At 40.1% G+C, this 23,653-nt stretch overlaps 1 protein-coding gene across 1 annotated transcript; it reads right to left on the reverse strand.

The window, feature by feature from the left end:
• LOC115571276 (zinc finger protein 518A) lies at window positions 1-23,386 on the reverse strand. Its single transcript, XM_030400568.1, has 3 exons — window positions 22,800-23,386; window positions 10,763-10,841; window positions 1-9,965 (listed from the first exon to the last, which is right to left on the reverse strand). The coding sequence occupies exon 3, from the start codon at window positions 9,943-9,945 to the stop codon at window positions 5,857-5,859; it is 4,089 nt and encodes a 1,362-aa protein (XP_030256428.1). The 5' UTR covers window positions 9,946-9,965; window positions 10,763-10,841; window positions 22,800-23,386; the 3' UTR covers window positions 1-5,856.
• Between the last annotated feature and the right edge of the window lie 267 nt (window positions 23,387-23,653).

A 23,653-nucleotide genomic window follows, 5' to 3' on the forward strand; every position in this document is an offset into this window, starting at 1 on the left:
CTGTTTTCATAAGGTATGTACATTTATTACAGGAGAGTGCACCACTACGTTGAACGAAAGAATACAGTACACAATGTCAACCTGCCAAAAGACATTTTAGGCACTTAGCATGAGGAAAGATTCAGTTAAGATTCGAACAGCCTGCTGAACACAAACTGTTTACTGTACATGATGAGTACAGCATTTGAGGGGTGAAACAAACTCTAGTTTGTGGTGGAGGATCATTATTCTTACAACTGAAGGGGTGAAGCAAGAGGCTGAACTGTAAAAATTGTTAATGATTGTTCACTTTTAATTTTAGGCTCATGCCACTGACAAAGCTGCTCGAGTGGTGTATCCCTGTATCATGAGTGGTTTGTAATTATCATGGTCAGGATTTCATTTGTACAGTTAGAAACCCCTTCAACAATTCTTTTTCACATTTCATGACAAAACCCAACAGCCTGACAGCAATGAGGGGAAGCAGAGGAAAGAGGAAACAAAAACTGAGCTATTTTCACACTGTGCATTTCCATCATGTAAATTAAATCACGTGATCCGTCAGAAAAAAGAAAAAAAAAACATCTGAAGCAAACTGAAATAAGACCTGGAGTTCATTTGGTGCTTGTGTCCATTTGGTTGAGAGAAAGTGGGATGAAAAAGTAGTAAATGCAGAATGTTCATGTGGTATTACTGTGTAATGCTCATGTTTTCATAAATCAGATCCTAAAACACAATATGTTGTTACATATCATGACACAAACATGAGTTAAGTTTCAGTTGAAAAAAACAATCAGAAAAATTGATAGCATAAGGATTGCAATGACAAAAGTGAAATATCAAGAATAATTTGTGACTTTATACACTATTATTTTAACTTAAAGTAATGTACATGTATGCATTGTTTTAAATTGTAGCCCTTGATTTGAAATTTTAAGAAATTTGTTCGCTAGAGCAGAGTCTGAAGACAGAACTACTGAACTAATGAATTATCTCAGGGAGGAAATCAATAAAATATTTAAAACAAAGTTGGTTCACTTTGCAGATAAATGTCAATTCACAATTTATTTCCAGAAAAACAAAAACTACTGCAAGAAGACTTTTTGCGCAGTAACCATGAATTGGAAAGAATGGTAGATCGTAAATAGCTCTTCATTTGGTTAGGATGGATGGATCAAGATGGCTCACTAGAAAAAAGGACACTATGACCAAGGACATTGATTGTTGGATATAAAAGATGGATATCAATCTCATGTTTGTTAAGTAGCTGCAAGTATAACCTTTATTGCTTGCAGTCTAATGCTAAGCTAGGCTAATTATGTACTCCAGCTCTGTACTTATTAATATAGGTCAACAACATAACCCCTTTTTTTCAGAATGAACTGCAAGTTATGTTAAGAGCTGCACTCCGGGTGTGGTTGGCCTACCTGAGTATGAAGAGTGGAAGCAGGAGGGAACTTTGTCTCCATCCAAATATGTTGTGTCTCCCTTCTTTTTTATTGTAACCAACAAAAAATAGAAATGAGAATAAGTGGTTTTAGGGGGAGTTGTGTGCTAAAATGATTTCTTCAGTTTCAGTCCTGCAGCCTCCAGGGGGCCTCATTTATAAAAATGTTCTTAGATTTATACTTGATTATAGACCATTTCAGGCTTATGTTTTACTCATAAAAGATGCTCAACATTAAAACTTTTCTTAGCCAGGTTCTAAGAATCCCATTTGTAACTTACACTCCTGTGATCTATTAATCTTAAATCAACTGAAACTGAAGGCAACTGCCTTGTGATTTCCACTTTATATAATGGCAGCACATATGAGGGTTTAGTTAGGAATAGCTGTGGAACAAAAGACAAATTGAACTTTTGAAAGAAACCAATTATTCAGTGGACTACATAGCAGGTTGACAAACAAACCAAGCATGCAGCTTTGGAGTGTGTCACCCCTGCACTGTACACCAGTAAATCACTTACATCAGGTCAACACTTGCTTAGTGATCAGATCATTTCCATGTAAAAATAAATAACTGCTTATATGTGGGTTTCTGCTTGAGTCATACTGAGCATCAAAACTGATCTTAAGTTTGTTTTATAAATTAGACCCCAGGTGTTTTGTCTTTATGTTTGATCAAATGGTTTGGTATACACTTGCCCGTACAGAGAGCTATACCAAAACGTGTGCTTCCTCAGCTTACCTGACAACCCCCTCTACAGCCAGGGACACTGCACAGAACTGTGCAGAGGGAAAAACTGTTCAAGAAATAGTTCCAAATGTCAATTACATCCCTGTCTGTGTAAAGATTAAATAAATCAGATACGGCATGTAAAAAAGTGAGATTTAGAGGTAGTGGTAGGTGCATTCTGACTACCGGCATGAGCTAGGCCAGCTGTTTCCCTCTACTTCCAGTCATTATGCTAAAATTAGCTAAACATGCCCAACTCCAGCTCTGTATCCAACACACAGACATGAAAATCATATCAATCTCAAAGTCAGTGTTGGCCTATTTCCCTAAATATTGAACAATTAATTCAAGAACAGCTTGTGAAAACAGCCCATGAACAAAATAAGTGTGTTTGGATTCATTGCAAAGCCACACATAGCAGTGGACTGTAGCAACTTCTCATGCTACATCTTACAGGAAATTACTTAAGGTAATTAACCTAATGTAAAAAAAAAAATGCTCTGTTATTGATCAGAGCAGTTGACTAAAATGAACATTGAGCAAATGCTGGGGAAAAGTGGACTGTGCTGAGGTCTGAAATCATTAATTTGAGGATGGCTGTTTAAACCCATTTCGAATAAAACTAGCAAACATTTAAAAAGAAGGTATGGTATGGTTTGCATTGTTCAGTTACCTTTGCATATTGAAGGGATTAAAACATTCATTCCAAAAAAAGTATGTCAAATGTAACACTAAAACAAATGTATGTACAGCATATTGGACTCAACGACAGTGGGCAGATTTACAACATAAAAAGGTGAAAGTTAATACAGGATCCAAGCATGTGGGTTATGTTGAGGGTTCAGGTCTCCTACTACATTTTAAAAGTATACAGAGCATGAAAAACAAAACACCACAGTAACTATAAAATCACCTATGAAAGCACATCAAAGTAGAGAAACTTTATTTCACCAACATGTAAAAAAAAAAAAAAAAAAAAAGGTATGAAAATGACTTTCTGTGTCTTTAATTTGGTCTCTGGGTTCGCTTTGTTCTGTAGTAAATTATGTAGAAAAAAAATCATGTGCATTTTTCTATCTACCCTAATCTATTCCTACACGCTTTAAAGATTTCCCACTGTCGCATCTTTTACTTCCACTAAAGCATTTGAGATCTGTGAGCCAGCCAACCCTCTTGCCATAACAACTACCATGTCCTTATTTTAATTCGTATTAGCAGCAGTAACAGTGGTAAAAACACTGTTTCCATTTCAAAGTGCTGTGGAAGTGGTCCAATTGTCTAAATGTATTTATTTTGTAGAGCATGGTCAGCCCATTTTTCTCTCTGAAGACCTGACCAACCTGGTCAGTGGCCCAAGGCTTCCAAGTTTGATGCTGTGGGTACTTCTGTAGCATCACTTCTAGCACAGAACTATAAAGAGGTGCGATACAAAGTCAGAGTCAGAGGGTGATTGAATGGGTCATACACAGAAATGTCGTATTTGCATAAGGTGAAGTAAGTTACAAGACTGAACATATTTATTTCAAAGCATTATCTATTTCTAAACCTAACCAAATATTTTTCTGTGCCTTTATTTATCTAAACTTCAACTGTTTGTTGTCAACACTGGCAATCCAATAGTCATAATATTACAACTCTGTGTCAGCAAGCTTTTTAAGACTAACTGGATGTTGTGGTTTACATTTTATTGCCAACTTGAGTGTTGAGTCCTAATTTTCAAAGTCTACCTAGATTTTTCATACTGCCTACTGTTGCTAAACTGACACATAACCCTTTACATGCTAGACTGATACAAAAGGGGTAGATAAAGTGGTATAGCTTCAAACTAAAAGACACCAAGCCGCTGTATTTGATGGTTTGGGAGTGAGAATGTGTTGGTATGATACAGTAACACAGGGCTTGACATTATTGCCTGACTTGTTGGATAAGCTAACTAGATTTGGACCAGTCAACCACGATGTACATTTCCACAGCACCGTCATGTGATACTCATCACACCGATGATCATCCGGAATAGAAATACTAATTTTATTCATTACTTTCTATCAATTGATACCACCTTGCTGTTAAACTGCTGTCAATAAAAAGTTACACTTCTTGCAAAAATGTTTCAAATCAAAAGTCTACCAGTGGCTTAAAGGGGATAAACATTTAATGTCAAATATGTGTTTACCTAGTGGTCGCATATCAAAGAAAATTGGAAATGTGTTGTTTGCAACTAGGTATTTATTTTAATACTTGCTTCTATTTGAAAAGTTACAGTGATATGTGTAACCATGAGCTGAAAGGATTAGTTGAATAATTTATTAGTCGATAGTCAAAAGAATTAATTTGAATTTTTCAAGTAAAAATGGCAAACTGTTTCTCATTATAGCTTCTGAATTGTGATTATTTGCTGGTTTTCTTTGAACTATGTAATAATAATAAAAGTGTCAGAGTGTTGGAGTGACAGGCATTTTTAATTACAATCTCACAATGATTAATTATTTTTGTAGTAATCGAGAAGTTAATTTGTGCAAATAATTGTTGGTTCCAGCGGTAGTTCTGCTATTGTTGATATGACTTATTAATGACCTACAGGGTATAATTAGTCATAACCTTTACAACTCAAATTATCAGCATTTAAAAGAATGTAGCTATTTCCCTACTTTGGCATTAAAAAAGGTTTGAAAGTGATTAGTTTATCTTCTTGTTGAGCTTTGATTTGATTTTCATACTAATTCTTTCTTGACATCCTGCACCATTATTTTTTTTTTGATGAACAAACATTGTAACCCAACAATTATCACAATATGAATGAAAATCCATGGGATCTTTCAAATATATCAGTGCATTTTGATTCAAATGATGATTCACAACATGAACAGAAGCAATAATAAAATAAGATTTTGGATTGAAACTGCATAGGGTGTAAAATGGGATGATCTTTATTTCTCAAGTAATGACAAACAGTCATGACAGCATCCCTGTTTAACTGATACATGATTTCTGCAAAAGTATTTTTATAAAACTGTCTTGGCAGACTAAAGAGATTGCCGTGAAAAATCTCCCCTCTAGTTATGACAAATCCATGCTACAGGTTGACAAAATCCTGACAAGGAAACTGTAAACTAATCTGGACAATAGAATAGTGTAAAATGATTTCCCATTTAATTAAAACATCATACAAAAAGGAATAATTTGGACCAGAACATATTTTCATCACGCAAGCGCAAAACAATTCAAATTTGTTTACAAGTTTTTAGTTAAGCTATATAAATAGTTTCCTGTCCTTGTGTGCAGGATAATAAAAGAAGATACAAAAGTCCCTTAAACTAGGCCTATGCTGTTTTGAAATTTATTAACAGAAAATGACAAACCAGATTCATATGAAATCACCTGAGTAATTTAAACCACCTCTGCATACAACTGTTTCTGACTTTGTCCCCTTTCTGTAAGCTACTCCTCAAAACAACTCCTAATTTCAGTGTACCATTTTCACAGTTCAATGTGACCTGTGTGTGCATTATATAAATCATACTTTCAGCACATAATGTATGCACCTTTGAAAAGATAAACTATGATTCACTTTAGAATATGTATTTACAGTAACAGATATTGAACAAATGTATAGCGAACATCATTAAAAAATATACAACTTCAACCATTTGTTCCACCTCAAAAGGACAAAAATCAACGCATTTATAGATGATGGAAAACTTTAGAACAGTTTATTCCAATCTCTAGTTGCCTCCATGAGGTGCCTCTGGCCGTGACCAATCCAATCTTCTTGGTTCCTGAAGAGCCGACCACAAAACCAGCAGTCAAACACTACAGGTTCTTGTCTACAATCTGATGTATTTTCCACTACTTCGTACTTTTTTTTGCTTTTTTTTCTCAACTTCAGTTTCAGAAGGAATCGCTCTCGGACAGAACTCTGAACTGGCCGAGGTCTTGGATCATCGCCATGAGACAATGCACCTTTGGTCAAGTAATTCTTCCCTGGAGCACCAAGCTCAGAGAGTGCTTGGACTGTTTTCTCAGACAGAGAGACCTTGGTAACAGCACCTTTGTACCTGTTAACTACTTTCATGATATTGACAACTTCAGGAATGTCAGCATCTGGATGATTGAGCACCACAACAGGATGGTATCTACGAGGGCATTTGACCTGCTGTAGAGAACTGAATGGGGCAAGTCTCAATGTCCTTTCAACTTCTTTGGCTACAGGCTTCCATAACACAGTAGTCTCTTTCTCAGTCAGTACTTTATTTGTGAGTCTTCGAGCTTTATTCACTGTTGACGGAAGCTCATCAAATAATGGTTTCCTGCGCCTTTTCCTTTGGCTTGGAGGCCGAATTGGCCTTGGGGCCAATCCTAGCCTAGGTTTCTCAGCTTCACATGATGGTACCTTTACATTCATCTGAGAGGGTGACAAGCAAGATTCCTTGACATCTTTTTGCGTGGTATTTTGTATGGTGATCAATTTCTTTACTCCATTGGAGGTATTTGCATTAGTTTTGTTTGATGACACCAGAAAACACTGGGTCTGAGGTCTGGTGGCCAAAAACAAAGGTTGACTGCTGGAGGTGGGAGCTCCACTTGTGAGAAGGCTACCGGAAGGAGTGACAATTTTAAATATGACCTTGTTTCCAGTAGTTTCATTGGTTTGGCTACACTGAGTGCCAGCCTTTGCATCCTGGTTGTTCAATAGTAGGCCTGATTTGGGTGGAGAAATGTATCGTAGCAAGAATGCCTGCCTACCAGTCTGCAGAGCGCTGGGTTTGTCTGCAGAGCTCACAGGCATGGCCAGAACTGGCCGTGAGTTCAGTGGTAGTTGTGTACTTGCCAGTCGGAGACCAGGAGTACTGGGGGTCTGTACAAAAGGAACAGACCTCTGTACTAAGTAACAAGTTGGCTGGGTCTTTGCTGTTTTGTCCGTAGGCGTATTATGTGGTGTGCTTGAAAATAGCACAGGACCCTTAAAACCTGGGCTGTTGATAAGGTAGTGATTTGAGCTGGTGCCAACACCGGGTTGAACAGCAGAGAGGAGTGTTGTCGCTTTTTCAGCAGCTCCTGTCTTTGGTGTTGAGACACCTGTCCTGCTTTTTGGAGTAAAGGGTACACTACTAGGGTTACTTGATCTTTCTAACCCTGGCTTCATGTAAGAAACATTGATCTGAGGACTCGAAGTGTTGGTTATCAGTTTGAAACCTGGAGTGGCCTTGACCTGCACTGGCATGGCAAATCGATTCTCAGTGGTCCTCAGGAGCATAGGCTGCTTACCCTCTGGCAATTGAAGAATTCGCAGAGTGGTTTTTGTTTGTTTTAAAGAATCGTTGTTTGCGCTTGAAGATCCAACCCTTTCTTTGTTCAGTTGTTGGGTAATGATTGCATCTGAATGTTCCTCAACAAAACTCCCCAAAGAGGTTGAACTACCCTTCACTTCTGGCTGCCTTTTGGATATTGGAATACTCTCTTCCTCAATTTTGATAATATTAAAGTCTTTGAGCACTGACTCAGGATGTTCATCCTCAGTGGGAAGATCATCAGTTATGCACTCATTAACCTCAATATCATCTGACATATCTGGAATTTTCATGAGGCCTTCTCGATTCTTTTCTTGAGTAAACACATCTCCATTGTTACTTTCTGTGAATGGTTCTGGAGACTCCGCTAATGTCAAGCTAAACTGTGATGATTCGCCAATACTTCCTTTGTATGTTGAATGTTCATACATGTGGTCAAAGTTATGTGCCGTGTTAGGTGAAGTGCTGAATGTTTCCTTGGAATAATTGTGAAAAGTAAATACTTCTTGGTTTGGTGAACTTTGAGTGCAGATTTTTGAGCCAGAAGTGGGTGGGGATGACTCTGATGATGGTACTGGATTTGTCAAAGGCTTTTGGTGGCCATTTTCATGTTTTTGCTCAGTTCTAACCCCATCAGGGCTGTCCTTTTCTAGTGTACTCTGAGAAGACTGATTATCATTGCCTAGGGTGTTGGAAGAGCAGTCCAGTTTGTGTTCATCAATGAGTTTTTCTGCTGCTCCATCAAGCATGGATAACTCATCTGCAGCCCCACAATTTTCGACAGTCTTTTTTGAGATTTGTATGGAAAGTAATGTTTCCTGAGCTACTTTTGGAGGTGAAGACAAACCAGTCACCTTACCAGCACACACTGTTGAAGTATTAATGATTTTAGGACCACTTAGGTTTGTTGCATCAGAATTAAATGTTGCAGCGACTGAGTTACTATCAAACTTGCCTCTCTCTGAGCAGGTAATTTGACTTGGGTGACTTTGGTCGCCCACATTATCAAACTCATTTGTCCTGGGACATAATGTATCTGTACAAGTTGAAGCCCTATTAACTAATGGATTAGTTTCACCCCCAAAATCATCTCTATGTGGGCTAGAGTCAAGGTTACAGACAGAGGTTTCTTCCTCCTCAGTCTTCACTTTTACTGCCATAATATCGTCTTCATCCATCTGTATGCACGATTCACTTCTTGGTGAAACAGCTGAGGAGCCCAGATCTTCAACAGAGTAATGGTTCTGAGCAGGTGAGTCTTGCTTTGCTGCTGGTATCACTTTGAGAACTAAATGTTTTTTGCCATCAACCATTTTGAATCCCATCACTTTGGTAGTACAGTTGGGGGGAAGAGAGATTTTGTTCTTAACCATCAGAACAGTCAGTCCATTAGGATTGGTCTGACTTGCACCATCAGAACTTGGAGAGCTGTCACACTCCTGTAACATTACTGGCATCAGCTGCTCTGTGTTGTGAGAGCCTTTGCTCCAGTTTTTGTCTTTTTTTGCTGCAGTTCCATCCACAACATGATGGACCTCCTCAAAGGATATCTCTGGTTTGATTAGCCTGCCATTTTGGTTTGGTAAACTCCCAGAGAGACAGTTCAGTTTTGATATCCTCTGACCGTCCTGTGCTTCGGAACTCTTTTTTAGCAAAAGTTTTAATGTTGCAGATGCAGATGAATTTGATGAAGTGCCGCTGTCTTCCATAGCCTTTCGTACATTCCTTCTCTCAGCCTCCTCTTTGTGAACAGCTGCCATGTGTTTTTTAAGGTACTCATTTCTTGCCGCACCATATCCACAGATCTGACATGTGAAGGGAAATGTACCCAAATGAGCTTTCATATGCTTCTGGTGATCTTCTTCGTTCAAGCTGATATGTTTGCATTTTGAACATTTCCAGTGACTCTCATTATGGTGATGGATGTGCTGTACAAATGTACCTGCATCCACAGTTGTAAATTCACACCAGTCACAATTAAACTGTCCATTTAGACTGTGACACATGATGTAGTGTCTGGTGAGCAAAAGCAGGGAGTACTGAACATCATCATTGCAGAGCTCACATGTAACTAAAGTATTCCTGTGCTCAATCCGATGGCGTTGAAGAGCAGGAAACTCATTTGTGACAAAACCACACAGGTCACAAGGGTATGTAGGAAGGGTTCCTTTATGGGCTGCTCGAAAATGTTTGAGGAGATCATTGGGGCTATATGTGGAATTGTCTTTACACACTGAGCATCCAAAGCTCAGAATCTTTCCAGAGAAAACAGCCCCTTGCTGAATTTTACAATGGGCTTTATTGAAAGAGAGTTTATCTTTCTTGGCTGAACTCCCATGTTCCTTAATGGAAGATTCTTCTGCATTATTGAAGAGTGAGCCATCTGTCACTTCTCTTAAATGCTTATATACAAAGTCTTTTACCTTTTCTTTTTCATCCCCTTTTACTGATATGTTGCAGTTTTTGACAGAATCATGAGGTAATGTGAGGTCTTCTTCCATAGTTGTAAATCTGCAGATACCTGTAAGATAAGACATCAAATAGGTTTATCAGTAATACAGTTAAAAGGATCCTACTATTCTAAATGCATTTTAGAATTGTAAAAAAAAAAAAAAAAAGTAAAAAACATTAGATTTTTATTTTAGCAACAAACACTATTTGCTATGTAAAGACATGCTGAAGTCACACATCCTATCTGGTGTAATCTGTGAACTAAAATATGTTTCTGAAACATTTTAGCCAAGAAATAGGCTACGCAGAATTTTGATTCATATTCAACAATGGATCTAATAAGGGAAATCTGGACACAGTGAAGCATTGTCCCTTCCTGTGAAAGCGGCTTAGTGGCACACAAAGCCATAAAGTTCTTCCTCGGTATGAAAATCATCTTGATCTTCTGTATAGCTTCTGCATTGTGCAGCCTGTAGAGCATGTACACTAGAGACTTCCACTGGCCAAGCAGCTAACTTCAAGTTGAGCCCTCTGCTAGTTTAAATGGAAATAAATTAATAAATTAAAAAAGCAGGGCACATATTGGGGGCCAACTCATCCTGAAATCTTGTTTAAGATGCCATGGCTCTAGCACAATATCCACTAAATTGTTAATGTTACACCACCCATGGCAGTATCTGTTGATCAGGGACCTTAATTATGGTTGGATTGAACAAACGGGTAACTTCAGCTGTAATAAATTGAGAGAAGGCAGCTCCAGAGAATTTAATAAGAAAATTTTAAAAAATACAGTATTACTAAATGTGCATTTTCGACCAACCAACCCCCTGTTAAGAATTTGTGGTGAAATTAGCGATACATCATTACCTGTGCTCCTTTAGGAAAAACTCATATGTAGGTGCATGTCGTGTCTGAGGACAAACGGCTTGTAGTGTGGCCACGGTGCCTGTAAGACAGAGGCATATAATTCACATCACAATTTAACTTTGTTTAAATACCACTAACAGTGCATGTGATTTGATTAAGGAAAATAATGGAAAAATGCAGTTTTGGACAATGTGCGTCCCCTTGTTCCACAGCTTGTTTGATGATTTAATCCCAAATTATCAATACTGACATGTTATTATTATTCGTCTTATATTATCATTCAATTTCATGAAAACAATCAACTTTCCTATTTATAGAAGCCAGACAACACTGGCTCTGCTGAGCATAATGTCACATTAATTGCAGTTGAAGAGGTGCTGATGAGTTACATATTGTTCACATACATTATACTAGATGGACATCAAATACTTTTTTGTGGCCCATTTCACATTTATATCTCCAGTAGCAGACATCAGATTTTACTACAGAAAACACGTGCAAACAAAATGTCCTTTTGACTCTAAAATCAAACTCTTACATAGCAGGGATAGCAGCTATATAAGCGGCTCTAACAATCTGGACATAAAATATCTTGTGTAATTTTTTACCATAGAAGCATTATGCAGCTGTCTTTTTTGGAAGATCCCTCTTATCCTTCTGAAGTGAAACTTAACTTCAAACCCCAGAGATTCGGCATTATCACCACAGCGAAGACTGACCTTTTTTCTGCGTAAAGCCGCACCAGTGTGTCAATTCGTACACTTCATGTGCTGCGGAACCAAAAGAGGTGTAACAGTACACATCATGACGTTGACATCCGTGTGTTGTTGTTGTTGTTTTTTCAACGCTTTACCTCTGGTGTCCACCTGTTAATCTAAAAATGTGTCTGCCGGCTGTTTATAATCATATGGATGCAGTTACAATGTGCTGTGATTGAGATCATGACCCACCATGCATTGTGGAAAGTGATAAGGTTAAGATTTTTGCTCTAAATTACATAATTACCAACCACCCTCACTCGCAAGGAGGGATGCTGTTTTTTGGGTGAAAGCCATTCAACTGCAGGAACCGCCTGGCCCTGCTGCCAGGGAGAAATGTGACAAAGAACCGGTAGGACAGACAGGATGACAGACACTAGCCGTTTTTAGACAGGGCACCAAGCCGCCAATTTGCCCGTCCTTTTGGCGGCTCGGTCCATCGTACACTTATTTCCGCCTCGCCTGCTATCTAAAAACGAGGCGGCAATGTGCCGGCCTCTGCGTGAGGTGGGCGGAGGTGTCATTGACCTGCGGTGTTGTGCGACCCACAGCTGGGGAGTTTTAAATCCAAGAAACAGCTGATCACGGCAGTCAGTCCATCATTTCATCCACGGACATTAAGATGAGCAACTGGACAGCCGCTGAGATCCAGGAGATGCTAGCATCTCCTCGGTCTCTGTAGCTGTTTGGTTGTGTTAGCTTGTTGTTGTGTTGGCAAGCTAATAACGGTTGCTACTTTCAAATTAAAAGCCCCCGGCTAAGTTCGCAGTTCTAAACTCCAGTGGGGTGCGATGTAAAGCTCTTATTTTGAAGACAAATTCGTTGTCATTGTTCACAGCCCAACTTCGAGCTTCACGTCACGTCACATGTTTACGCCTACTTCAGAGGTGGCTTTTGGAAAAGGAGGAATATTACGCCTCCGTTTTAGAAAGACAGGCCGGCACATTGCCGTCCTTACCTTGGAGCAAATGTGCTGGCTTTTCCATCTAAGAAGGGCTACTTTTCCACGTATAACTGCAGTTTTTTCTTCCTTAGACAAGTTGCCAAAGACACTACCAATTACCACATTACTGTTGTTTTGTCCTATAACGTTGCTTTGTGGGTTGAAGTGTGGGACATTTCTCGTTCATTTGACGACAAAGATCTGTTTAATTGACGGACTGAACACCATCAGATCGACACAACCCTGATCTGCGCCTCCGACTTTTCCATTCGCACACACCATTTCATGGGTAAGGAAATGCATCCATCTTTTTGTTAGGGTTCAAGGATATAAAAAATAAACAATAAAGTCTGTTAGTTCACAAAACTCCACAGGGAACCTCTAAATTAATTTTACAATATAAAGGTAAAAACAGAACATCTTGAGCACAATCTGCTGGTGGAATGGCAACAGAGGCTGAAATATCTTAATTCATATTCATAATCTTAAACATATGAAGGAATAATCTCCCAGAAATCTGGCTAACTGTGGATTAAAAGTATGTCATTTCAAATTAGAAATAACACATCTGCTGAATCAGCGCCTCCAGTGTGTGAAATCAACTGCTTTCATCTGTTTCATATCACTGAAAATGTAATATCTCTGACTTCTTTTACTGGTCAGAAAAATCTGGGGTTAGGTACTGCTATTTTTTTCTCATGCCTACGTGATTATTTAAACGATTAAGGAAACCACCTTTGTAGTATTTCTGTCTGCCTTCATTCTGTGTGAGCTTGTGTGTGTGTGTGTGTGTGTGTGTGTGTTGTGTACACAAAGATACATACAGTTGCAATCAAAATTATTCAACCCCCACTGTAAATTAGGTTTACTGACACAATCTACAAACTAGCAGCTGTTTGCAATAAACAAATCAAACAAGAACTATTTAAATAGCTCAACACAACTAATATGGTGGTTCCTCCAAATTCAACACAAAATGCCACTTTTAATGACTACTGCAGTCTCAAAATGATTCAACCCCTTCATGACAAGCATCTTTAGTACTTAGTCAGAGCCCCCTTTTGTTGTTATGACCTGCTGTAAACGTGATGCTTAGCCAGACACCAGCTTCTGGCAGCGTTCATGAGGCATTTTAGCCATTCCTCATGGGCAAAGGCCATCAGTTCACTTATATTCTTGGGTTTGGGTGCTGCAACTGCCTTTTTCAAATCGCACCAGAGATTTTCAATGGGGTTCAAGTCAGGTGGCTGTGATGGCCACTCTAGTATCTTCCAGGATTTCCTCTGAAACTAAGGCTGGCTGGACTTTAAGGTATGTTTGGGATCACTGTCCTGTTGGAACGTCCAATTACGCCGAAGCTTTAGCCTCCTCACAGAGGGCATGACATTTTCTCCCAGGATTTCCTGATACTTGATTGAATCCATCTTGCCATCCACACACTGCAGGTTTCCAGTGCCAGAGGAAGCAAGGCAGCCCCAGAGCATCACAGAGCCACCGCCATGCTTCAGTGTAGGCAGGGTGTTCTTTTCAGTGTATGCTTCATTCTACCTCCTCCAGACGTACCGCTGATCCATAGGCCCAAAAAGTTCCAGTTTTGTTTCATCGGTCCACAGACCAGAATCTCAAAACCTCTTTGGGTTTTTCATATAGTTTTTAGCAAATTGGAGCCGACTTTTCTTGTGCTTTTTGGGTCAGTAGTGGTGTAAAATACACAAACAACTAAAATATAATAATGTTAAATAATCTGTTGGCTTTCCGCAGATACCCAGATCAGTTCAGGCTCCTTTGCACCATTCAGATTTAAAGCCTGTTATTTGCTTTATGTATTAGTAACTTCAGAGCATATAGGAAGCCCCCCTGTACAAGATCACTTTTAAAAGGTGAGTAAGGCTATATTGCTACAGAATTATGAAAACCGAAACCAGTGCCTTTAGCATTATAATTATTTTAATGACAGAACTAATGTAGTGGATAATGTGTAACTGAAACAAGTCCATATTAGAATCAATCAGCAAAAAAATTGCTAATCAATTTCTAATTTAAGTCCTTATTTTCTACAAAGAGTTCCCATGCTGAAGCTTCTTAAGTGTTAGGGTTGGCTGCTGTACTTTTTCTAATATGACAACTCAAAGAAAATATGTTTTCTATTCCATTCTCTGTACTTCTTTGCAAAAATTTGGTGCATACATTACCCACAATGCACAATCACCAAAAGTTCAGTCAGATTCAGGTGTGTTATGCTAGTAGCAGCTTAGTGACATTACTCAATAATTTTCCCTGGTACGTATGGTAAAAACTCCTTATAATTGGATAACCAGTGTGTTCCCCTTTAATATCTGTGTGTTTTGGACTGTCGCTCAGACAAAACAAGTAGTGTGAAGATATCATCTTGACTTGAGGAAATTAGAAAAAGCACTAACCAGTGCAAGGCCCTATTGGAACCGCTAGCATTGTTTTTCTTTTTCCTTTTTAATCTCCGCATGTAATGGCAGTTTTGGAGTCCTGAACACAAAACTCACCACACTTGGAATATACGTCACATCTGGCAAAAATTTGATAATCTAACTTCATTGGGAGTGGTTCTGGCCAGGGGACTCTAAAGTGACCCCTGCTGGAATCCCCGACTCATACATGCACATAAATTTGCGAAATTCGGTATGCATATCTCTCATGACCAGATGCACAAAAAAGGTCCATGGACCATAACCATCAGTCCAACAGGAAGCCCGCCACATTGATTTTCTTTCGCCTATGCCATACCTGGTGGGCGTGGTGATTTGGTTCATTTTGATGCTTTGCCATCAAACACAAAGTCACTATAACTTCAACATACAATTTCCCATCTAGACCAAATTGCTCAAATATGTAGCGGGTGTCGCCCTGAACACGTCTATGCATCAATACTAAGTCGACCATTTCGTTTTTCGCAGCCATTTTGACCCATTTCCATGCCTCATACTTAAAGAATTTCTCCAACAGAATTACCAACACAGACTTCACATTCACTTAGTGTCATCCACAGACCTTGAAGATAAAAAGTAGGGCTGCACAAAAAATCGTTAAAAAAATCGCGATCTCGATTCACAAATACACGTGATCTCATTTCTACACACAGCGATTCTGAAGCATTTTATATCTCGAGCTGAATCACAAATGCTCCTATTTTCCTCCCGGATTTTTTGAAGCGCCCCCAAACGCAGCCCTGCCGCTGCCTCCTCCCTCAACCTGTGGTAAAGCATCTTTACAACACGTGATTCGCGGAGGAAGCCCGCCTGCAGTTGAGTGTTTGGAAGGAGTGAGTGAGAAGCCGTTTTTAGACGGGGCAGCAAGCCGCCAATCTGCCCGTCCTTTTGGCAGCTAGGTCCGCGGTTTTAGACAGAGGGCGGCAAATTGAGGGTCTGTTTTGGTCCGCTGATTTGCCACCTCGGAGGGTACACTTATTTCCACCTCGCCTGCTAGATGAGCAACTGGACAGCCGCTGAGATCAGGAGATGCTAGCGTCTCCTGGATCTCTAGCTGTATGGTTGTGTTAGCTTGTTGTTGTAGCCACAATCTAGGAACGGTCGCTACTTTCAAATTAAAAGCCCCCCGCTAAGAACCCAGTTCTAAACTCCAATGGGGTGTAATGTAAAGCTCTTAATCTGAAGACAAATTCGTTGTCAACTGCTCACAGCCCAACGTCGGGCTTCACGTCACGTCACATGTTTACCTCTACCTCTGAGGCGGCTTTTGGAAAAGGAAGAAAATTATGCCTCCGTTTTAGAAAGCCGATCACAGCAGCTATCACATATCACCTAGCCAAGATACGGCCCCAATAAACACTGTACAACATGAGGGATTAAATGATGCCCTCTCATCTTGGAGACTCATTTTTTATTTTTTTATTTGTGTAAAAATAATTTCTCATCCAATGATAGAACTTGAAATGAACAAAAAAACATTGCTTTGGCAGAGGCATAGTAGTATCTGCCATACTATCATGTTTTTTTTTTGTTTTGTTCAAGTTCATCAGTGCAATAAACATTTTGTGAAAAAAATCGTGCCAGAGAATCGTGATCTCAATTCTAAGCAAAAAAATCGTGATTCACATTTTTTCCAGAATCGTGCAGCCCTAATAAAAAGTTATCAAAAGCTTTCACCTATGTCATACTTGGTGGGCGTGGTGGTGCGCTCCATTTTGATGCTACACCCTAAAGCATCAAGTCCTTACCACATCAACAATCGATTTCCCACCTACACCAAATTGCTCACACATGTGGAGGGTGTCACCCTGAATACATCTATGCATCAATACTGTGTCACATCCATAGCGCCACCCACTGGACACAGGAAGTCACACAAACATTATCCAATTTACATGACATTTACAGGTTTTTTTCTCCATATCATACACAACAACATGACATGTAAGTAACAGGTGAGCGCACCCTCCGACGGCTCCACAGCCCAGCATGCGAGGGCCCGTTCATCGCTGCTTGCAGCTTTAATAAGGGCCCGAGCACTTACAGTGATCTGTTAGGATTATTTTTCTTTTTATTCTGCACTTTAAGCCCAGTTTTAGAGGCCTTAACATACCCCAAAACTCATCAAACTCGGAATATAGGTCACATCTGGCGAAAAATTTGATAATTCAACATCACTGGGTATGGGTGTGGCCAGGGAACTCTATAGCGCCCCTGATTTAAATCCCCACCTCATACATGGACATAATTTTATGAAATTCGGTATGCATATTAATCATGAGCAGACGCACAAAAACCATCAGTCAAACAGGAAGTCCGCTATTTTGATTTTTGCCACCACTTTTAAGCATTTCCGTGCCTCGTACTTTAACGAACTCCTCCTACAGATTTAACAGCACAGACTTTACATTCACTCAGTATCATCCTCAGACCTTGAAGATGACAAGTTGTCAAAAGGCTTCACCTCCGTTATACCTGGTGGGGGTGGTGGTGCTGTCTATTGGGATGCTTCGCCATACAGCAGGAAGTCCTTATAACTTCAAGATACAATTTCCCCATCTACACCAAAACGACGGACGCTCGTCACTGTCACGCGCGGAGTATAGCGGCGCTGACCTAGCGGTATTATGGCGGGTGGATAGTGCCAGGGTAACCCTACCGCAGGAGACTCTCGTGTGACATCAACGTCTGATCTGGCTGACGTCGCCAGCGCAAGTCGTCGTTGATAAGTACGTCGCCACACCTACGCCATCAACCAACATATAATTAATCTAAGATTGTTTTTATTGTTTTTTATCAGCATCTCATGTAGCCTATAACATTTATTAAATAGGTCTACTTTATTTTGTATATTGCATTTTTCCACCTGATTCTTTTATATTATATACTTATTAATGGTACACAAATAAAATAAAATAAAATGTACCGGACTGAAAAAAAAAAAAACAAACAAAAAAAAAGGAAACACAGCAGGACTCGAACCCGTGCCGCTCCAGTAAAAATTGCAACGGGTATTTGTTGAAGAACTCCTACCAGGTAAGCTATTGAGGTAACAAATAAACAAATATGTAGGGAGGTGTCCTTTAAAGCCACTGTCCCACAGTAGCTGTTAATAGTTATACTAGAGATGCGCTGCCCTCTATTTGTTTTGAGCACTTATTGTCTGCCAATTCTTACATGTTGCATCTTTCATCTTAAAAAATTCTGAGTGTGACGACGTTCTTTGTAGACGACGTGCTTTGGTGACGACGTGTGTTTCAGGCGTATATTTTCTTAGTAATTCTAACATACGCTGTCGTCACGTCGCCGTCGATACACGTTCTTTCAATGCATTCGCTGCGAAGTCGCCGCCGGTGTCTCATCTGTTGTCCCATTCACTCCCATTCAAAAATCCACACAGTCAGGCGGTGACGGAAGGGGAGGTTGCTCCTTCTCCTTCTCCTGGTAATCCTTGCATTGGCACTATCCACCCGCCATAGCGGTATAGCGGCGCAGCGCCGCTGTTCCACCGTCTGGGGAGAACCCTGCCCTACCATTGTTCAAGACCTGCCGCCAGGCCAAAATAAAAATCAATATGCCAAAAATAAGCCACCTATCAATTCATTTAGAAATCAGTAATCATTTACATTAGGAGCGCCTCTGTGCAGCGCAATGCGAGTCAACCTGCTTCGTTGCCTAGTAACGATGCGAGTACCGCTGCTGAGAGGGCGGGCATACGTTCTGGGATGTTTAAGGTTTGTTAGCTAACCAACTATGGCACCGCCGAAGAAAAGAAAAAATATCGCGGGTGACAGACAACTTAATATAAAGAAATGTTTCTGCCAGACTCCGGAGCCAAGGAAAATAGATGAAGGGAGAGTAACAGAGGCAACTCCAGAAAATATTACAGGTGCAGGTGAGACGGAAGAAAGGGGGGCAGATTGCAGTGGAGAGGCTCGAGGACCGTTACTGCCCCTGACACCGGTCCGACTGCCGACCCCTGTCCGACGGGTGACCGCGGGCCGGGACCAACTGGTAACGTTGACCCAGCAAAAAAAAAAATACAGCTAAACACAGAACATCTGGCTGGGATCCCGAATGGCTTAATAACCATAACTACAGCCCTTGGTTGTACCACACTCCCCATGGTAAGTTTACAATTTTATATTTTTGTTCTGATTGAGGAGCTTCTCTCTCTCTCTCTTTTTTTTTGGTAAGCAATAAAACCCAGAAAAATCAAGTGCAGCAGAGAACGATGCACACTGTGTGGTTGAAGTGCCAATGTAGCATGTTCCATTATTACTGTATGCAATAAATGCACCTTAATAAGTCACTCTCTCCTTGTGATCTTGAATACACTCTGGTTGAATGCAAATATAATAATTGCAGAATTGCAGACCGCTTGCTGTGCCACCTGACTTAATCCAACTGCACCAATACACCATCCCACGCGTCTCATCTGTTTAGGGTTTTTTTCGGTGGGTACCACCGGGCCTGAAAAAAATTCTAGGGGAACACTGACTCACATCTGGCGAAATATTTAATAATTCAACATCATTGGGTGTGGGTGTGGCCAGGGGACTGCGCCCCCTTATATAACGCCCCGCCTCCTACATGCACATACATGAACGAAATTCAGTATACATATGTATCATGACCAGACGCATGAATAACCCTCTTGGACCTATACCCTCAGTCCAACAGGAAGTCGGCTATTTAGATTTTCCATGCCATTCTGATGCATTTCCATGCCTCGTACTTTAAGAAACTCATACAGATTAACACCACACACTTCAAATTCAGTCAGTATCGTCCTCAGACCTTCAACATGAAAAGCTATCAAATATCTGATGGGCGTGGTGGTGCTGTCCTTTTTTTTTAAGCTTCGCCATGAAGCCTCAAGTCCTGATAACTTCTACATACAATTTCCCATCTACATAAAATTGCTCACACATGTAGAGGGTGTCGCCCTAAATATGTCTAGGCATCAATACTGTGTCATATCCATGGCCCCTCCCACTGGACACAGGAAGTCAGACAAACATCATCTGAATTACATGACATTTAATTTTAATGCTTGTTTTCTACGCATCATACACTACAACATGACATGCAAGTAATAGGTGAGCGCACCCTCCAACGGCGCCGCAGCCCGACGTGCGCAAAGCGAGGGCATGTTCATCGCTGTTTGCAGCTTTAATTATTATCATCATCATCATCATCATCATCATCAGGCATTTTAGGGACCAAATGATTTATTTATGATCCAGCAAATATAATTAAATGGAAATTTAAAGATTTTATTTGCGAAATAGTCACGTAAGTAGTAGGCCTATGTCGTATTGTTTTCGGGGTTTTTAACCCCACAGAGTGACTACACTAAATACTACTACTAAATAAAAAAGCATAAATTCCATTGAGCAGAGAATGTCACAGTAAGCAAGGCTGTATTGAGATCACCAACAATAAACACAGAAGGTGATTTCCCTGACATGTCTTGTGTTCCATAGGTAGCCTACCTGACAACCATGCAGGCAAATGGACAGAATTGCAAGCAAAATGCAACAGGGTCTACTCTTTAACCACAAAGGGTTAATTGCAGGCATTGCTTTTTAACATTACATTTTCAAGTATGTAAGATCAGGAGCAGACCTGCAACTACCTAGCCTCTCTGTCAGCTGTCAACACTGTGGATCAGGAAGCCATGTTGGGAAAAAAATGGCTGCCATAATTTTATGACTTATTTGCAGCACTAGCAGCTTCAGTCTAACAAAACTTAATTTCTGCTAACATTATCACCACAAATATCAAGGCTGACTTCAATCATTAATATCCACAATACACTTGAAAACACAGATAAAATTACACAACTCAAATCAAATTCAACTATACAAGAGAGCCTACTTGGCTTTTATTATTACTAAGAAAACTGCATGAAACAAACTAATAGCGTAATAACGCTGAGTAGGACATTAATGAACACCTGCACTGTAGACAGGTAGGCTAGCCCAGGCCCACAGCATCTAAATGGGATACATACTAAGCTTGGACGTGAGAGGAAAAGTTGCATCGTTTCATACACACTGCAATTACACTCAGGCTCAGTATCACAACACAGGGAAGTCGGCTATTTAGATTTTCCATGCCATTCTGATGCATTTCCATGCCTCGTACTTTAAGAAACTCATACAGATTAACACCACACACTTCAAATTCAGTCAGTATCGTCCTCAGACCTTCAACATGAAAAGCTATCAAATATCTGATGGGCGTGGTGGTGCTGTCCTTTTTAAAGCTTCGCCATGAAGCCTCAAGTCCTGATAACTTCTACATACAATTTCCCATCTACATAAAATTGCTCACACATGTAGAGGGTGTCGCCCTAAATATGTCTAGGCATCAATACTGTGTCATATCCATGGCCCCTCCCACTGGACACAGGAAGTCAGACAAACATCATCTGAATTACATGACATTTAATTTTAATGCTTGTTTTCTACGCATCATACACTACAACATGACATGCAAGTAATAGGTGAGCGCACCCTCCAACGGCGCCGCAGCCCGACGTGCGCAAAGCGAGGGCATGTTCATCGCTGTTTGCAGCTTTAATTATTATCATCATCATCATCATCATCAGGCATTTTAGGGACCAAATGATTTATTTATGATCCAGCAAATATAATTAAATGGAAATTTAAAGATTTTATTTGCGAAATAGTCACGTAAGTAGTAGGCCTATGTCGTATTGTTTTCGGGGTTTTTAACCCCACAGAGTGACTACACTAAATACTACTACTAAATAAAAAAGCATAAATTCCATTGAGCAGAGAATGTCACAGTAAGCAAGGCTGTATTGAGATCACCAACAATAAACACAGAAGGTGATTCCCCTGACATGTCTTGTGTTCCATAGGTAGCCTACCTGACAACCATGCAGGCAAATGGACAGAATTGCATGCAAAATGCAACAGGGTCTACTCTTTAACCACAAAGGGTTAATTGCAGGCATTGCTTTTTAACATTACATTTTCAAGTATGTAAGATCAGGAGCAGACCTGCAACTACCTAGCCTCTCTGTCAGCTGTCAACACTGTGGATCAGGAAGCCATGTTGGGAAAAAAATGGCTGCCATAATTTTATGACTTATTTGCAGCACTAGCAGCTTCAGTCTAACAAAACTTAATTTCTGCTAACATTATCACCACAAATATCAAGGCTGACTTCAATCATTAATATCCATAATACACTTGAAAACACAGAGAAAATTACACAACTCAAATCAAATTCAACTATACAAGAGAGCCTACTTGGCTTTTATTATTACTAAGAAAACTGCATGAAACAAACTAATAGCGTAATAACGCTGAGTAGGACATTAATGAACACCTGCACTGTAGACAGGTAGGCTAGCCCAGGCCCACAGCATCTAAATGGGATACATACTAAGCTTGGACGTGAGAGGAAAAGTTGCATCGTTTCATACACACTGCAATTACACTCAGGCTCAGTATCACAACACAGGGACAAGTACAACATGTTGCAAAAATGTGAATCTCAGCCTCAACATTACAACTCCGACATCTTAATTTCATTTAATTTTACTTTTCCGAGTGACTTGCTCCATAGTCGCTTAAGTTTAGGAAACGCGAGGGAACGCTGCATTAGTGGGAGAATTAAAGGCTGTAGACAGACAGCAACAAAGGACCCAAGACTACACGCTGTGATATTTTATTGCACTGTAGCACTGTACATCTCGATACATGGAAAATACATGAGCCACTTCGCGACATTGTTAGTGTCTGTTGAGTTTAATAACCAGTTATTTTACACCAAAATAAAGCCCCCACCCACGCGAAGATATACAAAGTTACGGAAAATCAGTTATTGCTTACTATGAACTCGATGGAAGTTCGGGCGGCGTCACGTCAACGTCCGACATCATAAAAAAGGATGTTTAGGTGGAAAACACACACAGCAGAAACATTTCCTTTCCTCCTCTCCTCTCTATGGAACCACAGCGACGGCGGCCATGACAGTCCATCCGGGTACTGCTGTGCTCTTGACACTCATGTAGAAGCGGATGAATATGTATTGCCCCTCAAATACCAAAGTAGTGCCACGAAGGGCATTTTTCGTGAAAAAACACATTTAAAGCAAATTTCACTTAAGTGGAAATATATTCTATTTTACGAAACGTCCCTAAGAACCTGACGGTTTTTCGCAGCATGAAGCTTACGTCATTCGTTGCCTGTGTGTGAGTGTGTGTGTGTGTGTAGGCTACTAGGTGGAAGAAGAAGCAATGAGCAGCAATGGCGGATATACGCCATTTCCTCTTGAATGCTTTACATGTAGGTTGATATGCCTTTGTTGGTCCCGAAAATAATTGTTTCTTGTTTGCCTCTAGATATCCAACTGTTAATTAGGCTCTCTTTGTCTCTTTCTCCCTTCCTCTCTCTCATATAAACTGGCACACTATAGACAGTCTCTGTCTCTCTCTCTCTCTCTCTCACACACACACACACACACACACAGACAAGCACATGTTAACAGTAATGGAGGATGGGAAGCTGATACAATGTTACCTCATCTTCCAACATTGTAACATTCAGCAGTTTGCACTGCCAATGTTTCACACCAAGTAGGTATATTAATTAGAATGAGAGGTCAGTTAAATGTCTGTATGCCTCTGACATTTTTATGTTTGGGTTGAGCATTACATCGATATATAGCCATTATATGTATTTGA

Source organism: Sparus aurata, chromosome 20 (genome assembly GCF_900880675.1).
Source record: "Sparus aurata chromosome 20, fSpaAur1.1, whole genome shotgun sequence".
Taxonomy (NCBI): Eukaryota; Metazoa; Chordata; class Actinopteri; order Spariformes; family Sparidae; genus Sparus; species Sparus aurata.